At 38.1% G+C, this 9,649-nt stretch overlaps 1 protein-coding gene across 1 annotated transcript in view; it reads right to left on the reverse strand.

Annotated features, from left to right (window-relative positions):
• LOC144974005 (uncharacterized) overlaps positions 1–6,509 on the reverse strand; it is a 6,919-nt gene extending 410 nt beyond the window's left edge. Inside the window, exons 1-3 of the mRNA XM_078916893.1 lie at positions 6,164–6,509; positions 2,945–3,424; positions 149–277 (exon numbers count right to left, since the gene is read on the reverse strand). Coding sequence (XP_078773019.1) covers positions 149–277; positions 2,945–3,151 — 336 coding nt within the window. The 5' untranslated portion in view covers positions 3,152–3,424; positions 6,164–6,509. The remainder of the gene's footprint in view (positions 1–148; positions 278–2,944; positions 3,425–6,163) is intronic.
• Between the last annotated feature and the right edge of the window lie 3,140 nt (positions 6,510–9,649).

Genomic DNA, 9,649 nt, shown 5'->3' on the forward strand with positions numbered 1-9,649 from the left:
AGAGAGAGAGAAAAAGAGAGAGGGAGGAGGGAGAGAGAGTGTGTGTGTGTGCGTGAGGAAAGATAGGTTATAAGAAAGATTGTGCGAGAGAGGGAGAGAGAGAGAGAGAGAGAGAGAGAGAGAGAGAGAGAGAGAGAGAGAGACTTACCTTATTATACTGTAGTTTCGAACTCCTGGCAGCAATGACGGGTCCGACCCATTGCCGTCCAAAGAACTGTCTGTATGTGATATCGTAGAGGGATACACACACCCCATACTCCACGTTGGATTGTTCAAGCTGGGAAGACATAAAGAAGAAGATATAAATAAAATAAAATTAAAAAAAAAACAATATAAGAGGAAAGTAAGAGGGTGAAAAGAAACTAGAGGGAAGGGAAAGAAGAAGAAAAATGGAAAAAAAAGGGGGGAGGGGGCTAAAAATGAATAAATTAAATGGAATGGGAGGAGGAGAGGAGGAGGGGGGGGGAATTGTAGAGAAGGACTGATTCTGGATGGCGAGAGGGGGACGAATTCAATATTTGATTGATTGATAACCAAATATACTGGGAGCCCCCCCCCCCCCCCCCCCCCCCCCCCCAAAAAAAAAAAAGAGAAAGAGAGAGAGAGCGCGAGATAGAGAGAGAGAGAGAGAGAGAGAGAGAGAGAGAGAGAGAGAGAGAGACAGAGAGAGAAGGAAAGAAAGAAGAAGAAGAAGAAGAAGAAGAGAAGAAGAAGAAAAGAAGAAGAAGAAGAAGAAGAAGAAGAAGAAGAAGAAGAAGAAGAAGAAGAAGAAGAAGAAGAAGAAGAAGAAGAAGAAGAAGAAGAAGAAGAGAAGAAGAAAGAAGAAGAAGAAAGAAGAAGAAGAAGAAGAAGAAGAAGAAGAAGGAGAAGAAGGAGAAGAAGGAGAAGAAGGAGAAGAAGGAGAAGAAGAAGAAGAAGAAGAAGAAGAAGAAGAAGAAGAAGAAGAAGAAGAAGAAGAAGAAGAAGAAGAAGAAGAAGAAGAAGAAGAAGAAGAAGAAGAAGAAGAAGAAGAAGAAGAAATGAGAGAACTAAATAAGACGAACCAACTAAATCGAAAGAATAAATAAATGAAAGCAATGAATACATGGAACAAAAGTAAATCAAACACGAACACAAAATCAAAAACAGTAAGAGGAAAATGCGAACATGAAACCAGTGTGATAAGATTGTTTGGGTTTGTTTTTTTGTTTTTTTTTTTTTTGGTTTCGTTTCTTACAACTTTATACTCAGCCAATCTTTCTTTCATATATTAAATTCAATGGGTACCAATTTACGTGCACATTTTATCAGGTCTGATAACCGAATGTAATTATGGGCATGTATTAACATTGTTGTAATGGACGGTATTTTTCTTTGGTTTGAGAGTACAGTGGAATCCTAATAAAGCCAACAACGCCGGACCCAGAAAGATTGCGTTGACTTTAAGCACGGTTGTCTTTATCCATTATCATCGGAACACACTTTTTTCTTGGGTTTTTTTTTTCATAGCATAATGGTCCGAGAATACGACCTTTAAAATAAGTGCAAACATAAAGCATTTCCGCGATTTCACCATGCACACACAGCCTTACAATGCGTTATTTATATATACCACACTCCTTGCAGGCCCCATGTGTCGAAATTTTCGTTTAATACAAATGGCAAAAAGGTTGTCTTTATTTGGCAACTAGTACACTTATTATATATAGCCAAGTACTTATTTACACACAACTCGTATGGGTGGGGTAAAATATAATGGAAATAACTGTAGATTATTCGAGATTTGTTCTGTTCTTGTCGAGCCTTCAGTCTCTGACTGCTAAATGGTGATATATCGCTCCAGAAAGGCCACTGACGCCATTAAATCTTTAAACCATGGTTTCCAAATTCAATATCTCCATCAACCAAATTCACTATCTCCACCAACCAAATTCACTATCTCCACCAACCAAATTCATTATCTCCACCAACCAAATCCACTATCTCCACCAACCAAATTCACTATCTCCACCAACCAAATTCATTATCTCCACCAACCAAATTCACTATCTCCACCAACCAAATCCACTATCTTCACCAGCCAAATTCACTATCTCCACCAACCAAATTCACTATCTCCACCAACCAAATTCACTATCCCCACCAACCAAATTCACTATCTCCACCAACCAAATTCACTATCTCCACCAACCAAATTCACTATCTCCACCAACCAAATTCACTATCCCACCAACCAAATTCACTATCTCCACCAACCAAATTCACTATCTTCAACAGCCAAATTCACTATCTCCACCAACCAAATTCACTATCTCCACCAACCAAATTCACTATCTTCACCAGCCAAATTCACTATCTCCACCAACCAAATTCACTATCCCCACCAACCAAATCCAATATCTCCACCAACCAAATTCACTATCTCCACCAACCAAATTCACTATCTCCACCAACAAATCAATACGAAGCTGCTAAAAAACGTGGACTGTAAAAAAGCAACGAAAAAAAAAGTGAATAAAACAGCTTCAAAAATTATTTTTTTAAATTACAAAATACCAACCACGATTTTGTTCTTCTTTTTAAAAAATTGAGCTTATATATAGAGCAATATCCACTAAACGTGCTCAAAGTGCTTTACAAGGGGTCCCTAACCAACAGCAACACTTAACATGTAGGACGAAACATGACGCCTGTTAGGCGATGTTACAATTTTTTCGGACAGAGACAACGCTGTTAACGGTCAGGTACTCATTTTACACCTGAGTACGGTGAGAGAATGTGAGTAAAGAGTATTTCCATGGACTCTATGCGCTGAGCGAGGCTCAAACCCAGGACCTTCCGATCTGAAAGCGAGTGTCATACCACAAGACCACATAGCCGCACATAGTTCTTTGAACCTACTATTACTATTATATTCATTAATTTTGTTCCATTACTTTTGACCTCCACCAACGACTACCATTACCTTATCAACATCTCCACTGCCACCGTCATGGCCATTTTCTCGAACGCCGAGAACGCTGTAGATATTAATGTAGACCCCCGTGTGACCACGGTGCTTCTTCCCACGGAGCCGTCCGAAGAATCCGTCTCCTTCTAGAGAAGGCACGTCGATGTGGGGGAGAACAGCGTGCTCGCGCAGCAGACGAGAAAAGTCCTTTGATCTAGACATCCCACCGACTCAGGGCGGAGGTCACGTGATTCAAACTACATCCATCGCACAACAAATTAATAATAAATATCCCATCAGCCGTCACTTTTTTCCACAATAAGTTATAAGCGACGGGTTGAATCGCATAGTAGTTAAGTTATTATTTATTAGTAATATGTGGTTGAATATCATACGTTTTGGCGGGAAAGGGTGAAATGTCATCTAATGCGAAATTTTAGAACACTCAAGATCCTCCAGAAGAAAGTATTTGAACAGTGACACGAGATCCACCACCTAAATGCGGTATTACGTCGGGGAAATACAGATGAAAAAAATTGAATTAAAATCCAAAATGCTCCAATGTTTAGAATGAAGAAAATTACGATTTTTCTTTTCTCGTCAATTTAAACATCAATTAAACCACATTCAAGAGCCTCCATTAAAGACTATTAATTTAATTTTTTTTTTTTAAGGAGTCCTTCCGAGCCATTGTGCTCATGGAGCCGGGTTCTATCCCGGTTTCAATAGCGTGAAACGAACGATAGCAATTGCTTGCTACCATTTGAAAAGGACGCTGGTCTATCGCAAAGTACTTTTCGTCAGATAAAACAGACACAACGAACTACCAAATCACAGCTAGGCGGACAAGGGGGAAAGGGGGTGGAGGTGGGGGGGGGGGGGGGGGGTCAGAAGAAAAAAAAACCTCGACTTCACCCGTGATAACTCGGGATCCCTTTGCGTTTGAAGTGAGTGCTCTACCAACTGAGCTATCGGGACCCCCTACGCGAAATCAAGAAAGAAAAAAAATAATGTCAAAATTTAGACTTTCAATGAAATGTTCCTTTTCTGGTACACCGTGCCATAACACAAGATTAACTCACTCAACCCTAACACCGACTATATCCGAAATTTACCCGGGTTACTTTTACCCCATACCTATTTATTACGTTTTAATGAGACAAAATGTAGGCGTAGTACCAAAGCTAATGTTTTTAGTTTTTACATGTTAATGGTAGTTGAATAAAACTATCTATGTACATGCTCATTTTTTATACATTTTTTTTCCAATTTTGAAAAGTAGCAAAAATCTCAAGGATTGAGTGAGTTAAGGTGGAGAATCACAACAAAGAGTTAACTGCTGTACTTGGAAAAACATGTAAAACTTCATTTGAATCTTTGGCCAGAAAAATTGTCATTCAAATATCGATCGATTTTAATGACCCTCGCCTTGTCAAAAACGCTCAAACTTGGAACTTCGCCAAGTCCCGGGTTTGAGAGTTTTTGACAAGATAACCGTCATTCACTCTTCTATCTAAAAGGAGAAAAGATTAGAGAAGTTATTATTTTTTTAAGAGAGAGAGAGAGAGAGAGAGAGAGAGAGAGAGAGAGAGAGAAAGAATCTGTGGATGTATATTTGTGTGTGACTCTCTCTCTCTCTCTCTCTCTCTCTCTCTCTCTCTCTCTCTCTCTCTCTCTCTGTAAATGTGTTTGTGTTTGTGTGTGTGTGTGTGTGTGTGTGTGAGAGAGAGAGAGAGAGAGAGAGAGAGAGAGAGAGAGAGAGAGAGAGAGGGGGGATGAAAAGATCAACTCAAGTGATATTTCAACATCATTGTTTCCTATCACTTGAGGGGGGGGGGGGGGGGGGGGGGGGGGGGGAAGGATTCTTTGAAGTGGGTTGTCACTTCAAACACAAACTCGTAGTATAAGAATGTCCAGAGGTGAACAAATCGATATATCCGATGAAGAATTGAAAGAATAAAGGAACAAACAGATCACATAGAATATGTTATACGGAAAACTTCCAAGTCTTTTTATCTAACAAAACAAAAGGCATATGAAAGACTCTGAATGTGCATTCCTTTAGAATTATATATATATTTATTTTTTTTTACAATAAATCTTACTTTTCTTGATTTATTTATTTTTTATTGCTGTTCATTTTGTATGATTGATAACACAAAAAATTGAGCTTTTATATGGATCAATATCCACTAAACGTGCTCAAAGCGCTTTACAAATGGTCCCTGACAAACAGCAGCACGTAACATGTAGAACGAGACATGACGCCTGTTGGGCGGAGTTAAAATTTTGTTTTCCGACAGAGACAACGCTGTTAACGGCCATGTATTCATTCTACACATGAGTACGGTGAAAGAATGTGAGTAAAGAGCCCTTTACAAGGATTCAACTATGCGCCGAGCGAGGTTCGAACCCGAGACCTTCCGATCCGAAAGCGCGTGTCATACCATACGACCAAATAGCCGCAATATTAAGCTTTGTTTATAATATTTGTTTTTATTTCACCTTTTCTTTTCGTTTAAAAAAAAGTATATCTAGTGTGTTTTGTTGTTGTGGCGCTGAAGTTTTGTTTTGTTTGTTGTTGTTGTTGTTGTTTTTGTTTTGTTTTGTTGTTTTTTTTGTTTTTTTTTTTGGGTTTTTTTTTTTTTGTATTTTCTTTTTTGTTTGTTTGAGATTGTGTTGTGTGTTGTTGTTTGTTTGTGTGTGTGCGTGTGTGTGTGTGTGTGTGTGTTGTTTTTGTTGTTTATTGTTGCTGTTGATATTTATACTACTGCCTTAGAACTGTTTCCTCGTCTTGTTTCCGTTGATAGTTAACACCGATGATGGTGTGTTAATTAAAGTCTACACATTTATATTAAATCCACTAAAAAAAAAATAACACACGACAAATCACATCACAATCAACCACACGAGAATCAAAGTCATCATCATTATTATTATTATTATTATTATTATTATTATTATTATTATTATTATTATTATTATTATTATTATTATTATTATTATTATTATTATTATTATTATATTATTATGGTTTACTACGGCACTAGACAAGTTGAAGCTTAACAGCGTGTGCGGGTGTTTCGTATCATAAATAATACATTATAATACGACTTAAACAAAATACACGAGTCAAAACCACACAAAAAAAAAGAAAGAATATTTTATAAACTGCACACTTAACCCCTAGTCAAAGGGTTTAATCGATCACAATATTATATTGAATAACTGTACAAGCATTGGTTCTCCGAATATCATTTGTCAATGCAATGTTATCACACGGCAGAGCCGATTTGAAAGAAGCTACGTTGCTACACCCTGCGACGGTGCGTGTACTTGTTTAAGCGGCGGTGGTGCACTTTTTAACTCGTTAAAGGCGAATCGGAATTTAATTTCTTTCAAGTCGCAACTTGTACCAGTATCTTATAATATGGCTATATCATTATTTCTCAAACTGGAATAAATAACAATGTGAAATTTAATTTAAGCTTCGATTTAATATGCGAAAACAGATAAAATGTGGTCGGAATTTCTTTCAAGTCGCAACTTGTACCAGTATATTAGAATATGGCTATATCGTTATTTCTCAAACTGGAATAAATAACAATGTGAAATTGAATTTAAGTTTCGATTTAATATACGAAAAACAGATAAGATGGACGTTTCGGGTTTCTCCTTTATCAAGAAAACAGGATGAATAACACTACAGACGAATGCGATAATGTGGTAGTGGCTTTGTTAACAACCTCAGACCTTCTGATTACCGGTCAGACGTGCTACCATTAGACCACAGTGGCTCCCGACAGTTGGGACAATTTTAATCAATTTTAATACTTATATTTATATTAAAGTATGGCTATGAGGTCTTGTGGTATGACACTCGCCTTCGGATCGGAAGGTCCTGGGTTCGAGTCCGCTCTCTACAGCGCATAGTTGAGTCCTTGGAAAAGGCTCTTTACTTACACTTTCTCACCGTACTCAGGTATAAAATGATAATCTGGCCGTTAACAGCGCTGTTTCTGTCGGGTAAAAAATGTAATATTGTCCTCTAATTGAAGTGTAGTTGGCTAGGAAATTCTTGTAAAGCGCACGTTTAGTGGATATTGCTCTGTATAAAAGCTCAAGTTTTGAATTTTTTTTTTTAAAAAGCCAATCAAAATCGAAGGCTGCAGATAATGGGTTAAGCGATGCATTTCTGAACAGGCTCGAGAAATCTACATAAGTAATACTTCTTCTGACAGACATATCGCATTTATTTGGTGCGTCGCATAATATATATATATATATATATCTGAAGTCAGAATGGTTTGTTCACCATTGTGTTATACTTAATCAATTATCAACAGACCAATGATCACACATTATACTTGATTGGGTTTGATGGAAAGGGATAGATGTCGTGTCATCAATGAGGTCTGAGATTTTCCCATGAGGTAAACTTATTATTATTTTTTCCTGTAAATGATGAGTAAAATTATCTTTTTTTCTTTCTGGACTCAAGTCTGAAATTTAGTTTGCTATCATTGGAATGTGGAATCATGTTCATAAAGTTATCTTTATTTTGCGACTATGTGGTCTAGTGGTATGACACTCGCTTTCGGATCGGAGGGTCCTGGGTTAGAGCCTCGCTCGGCGCATAGTTGACTCCTTGGAGAAGGCTCTTTACTCGCATTCTCTCACCGTACTCAGGTGTTAAATGAGTACCTGGCCGTTAACAGCGTTGTCTCTGTCCGAAAAAAATTGTAACATCGCCTAACAGGCGCCATGTCCCGTCCTAAAAGTTAAATGTTGCTGTTGGCCAGGGACCCCCTGTAAAGCAGTTTGAGCACATTTAGTGGATATTGCTCTATATAAAAGCTCCCAAAAAATCTTCAATTTTTTGCTCTCGTGCAATATTAATGAGATCATCTTTTGAGAATAACTCAATTGACTAAATGGACACACAAAAAAGCGGAGGAAGGCGGTTAAAGTCTCTAAATACAATATATCATATTAATATTATATTATCAAAAGGACTAAAATATTTATTGGGAATAGAAGCTTTCGGAGTAACAATACGCGACTGTGTTTTATAATACGCGACTGTGTTTTATAATAATATACGTAGCGGAAGTTTTGTAAGCATTTGTGAAGGGGGAATTATATATTTATTAATTAAAGAAAAGAGTTCAAATCTAAAATCTGAGGTTGACGCCCTGTTCAACGTTGAATTCATTTAATTTATCAGAACAATAATATATTTATATATACTTTTCAATCGGTAATGTCACGCATGAGTGATTTTTCAACCTTTACAATGCGACGCCATTGTAGGGACACTTATGAGCTGTGCTGAAACGGAAACAAAAAGGAAACAATTATCAAATAATGGCATGGTTTAACCAATAAACTGCCGTACTTGGGGGGGGGGGGGGGGGGAAACAACTCGTTTTTTAATATTTGGCCAGAAAACTCTTCCTTCAAATATCGATTGCTTTAAATGACCCTCATCTTTGGCAAAAACTCTCAAACCAGGGACTTCGGGGTTATTAAAATCTATGCGTGAGGCTATGCGGTCTAGTGGTAGGACACTCGCTTTCGGAACGGAAAGGTTCTGGGTTCGAGCCAAGCTCGGCGCATAGTTGAGTCCTTGGAAAAGGCTCTTTACTCACATTCTCTCACCGAGCTCAGGTGTAAAATGAGTAACTGTTCGTTAACAGCGTTGTCTATGTCTGAAAAAAGTGCAATATCGCCTAATAGGCGTCATATCTCGTACTACATGTTACATGTTGCTGCTGGTCAGGGCACCTTCGTAAAGTTCTTTGAGCACATTAAGTGGATATTGCGCTATATAAAAGCTCACGTTTTGTTGTTTTTTTTTTGGGGGGGGGCTTGTTTTGTTTTTGTTTTTCTTTTATGTTGTTGTTTTTTTTTGGGGAAGGGGGGGGGGGGGGTTACATCGATAAGGACGAGTTTTCTGGCCAAATTTTTTAATACGAGGTTCTCCAGAGTACGCCGGTTGACTGGTTAATAATCTAGATACATGCGGGGGGATTTTGATGCATTGTTGGACACTGTTGTTCAAAATGAACGATTTATTGTTTACTCGCTTTTCATTGAACCCATTGGGCGTGCGGGCCGGGAGAAGGGGTGGTGGTGGAGGTGATTGATATGAGAAAGAATTTTGTCGATAATAAGTTTTGTCTCAATTAATAAATGTCAAAACTGACCCGGCTAACGTGAGGTTCCGAAAATTAGAAGTCACTCTACCTAAAATTAGTGATTTTTTTGGAGGGCTGGGGTGTGTGTGGGGGGGGGGGGTATAAAGGAGTCAGATATTTATATCATGGTCAACATTATAATTTTCTCTCATGAGACAACGCCTCAGGGCTACTATTTTATCTCGAATACATCTAATGCTTCCGGAAGAGTCTATTTCATTTTGTCATGTGGTTAAATATACAAAACAAAATAAACAAAAAATCTTTTATATGGCGCAATATCCACTAAACGAACTCAAAGCGCTTTACAAAGGGTCCCTGACCAACAGCAACACGTAACATTTCAGAACAAGACATGTTACGGCAATTACAAATTACAATTTTTTTTTCCAACAGAGACAACACTGGTAACGGCCAGGTACTCATGTGAGTAAAGGGCATTTTCCAAGGACTCAACTATGCGCCAAGCGAAGTTCGAACCCAGGACTTTCTGATCCGCAAGCTAGTGCCATACCACAAG

Source organism: Berghia stephanieae, chromosome 5 (assembly GCF_034508935.2).
Source record: "Berghia stephanieae isolate SIO BIC M18660-M18661 chromosome 5, UCSD_Bste_1.3, whole genome shotgun sequence".
NCBI classification, from domain to species: domain Eukaryota; kingdom Metazoa; phylum Mollusca; class Gastropoda; order Nudibranchia; family Aeolidiidae; genus Berghia; species Berghia stephanieae.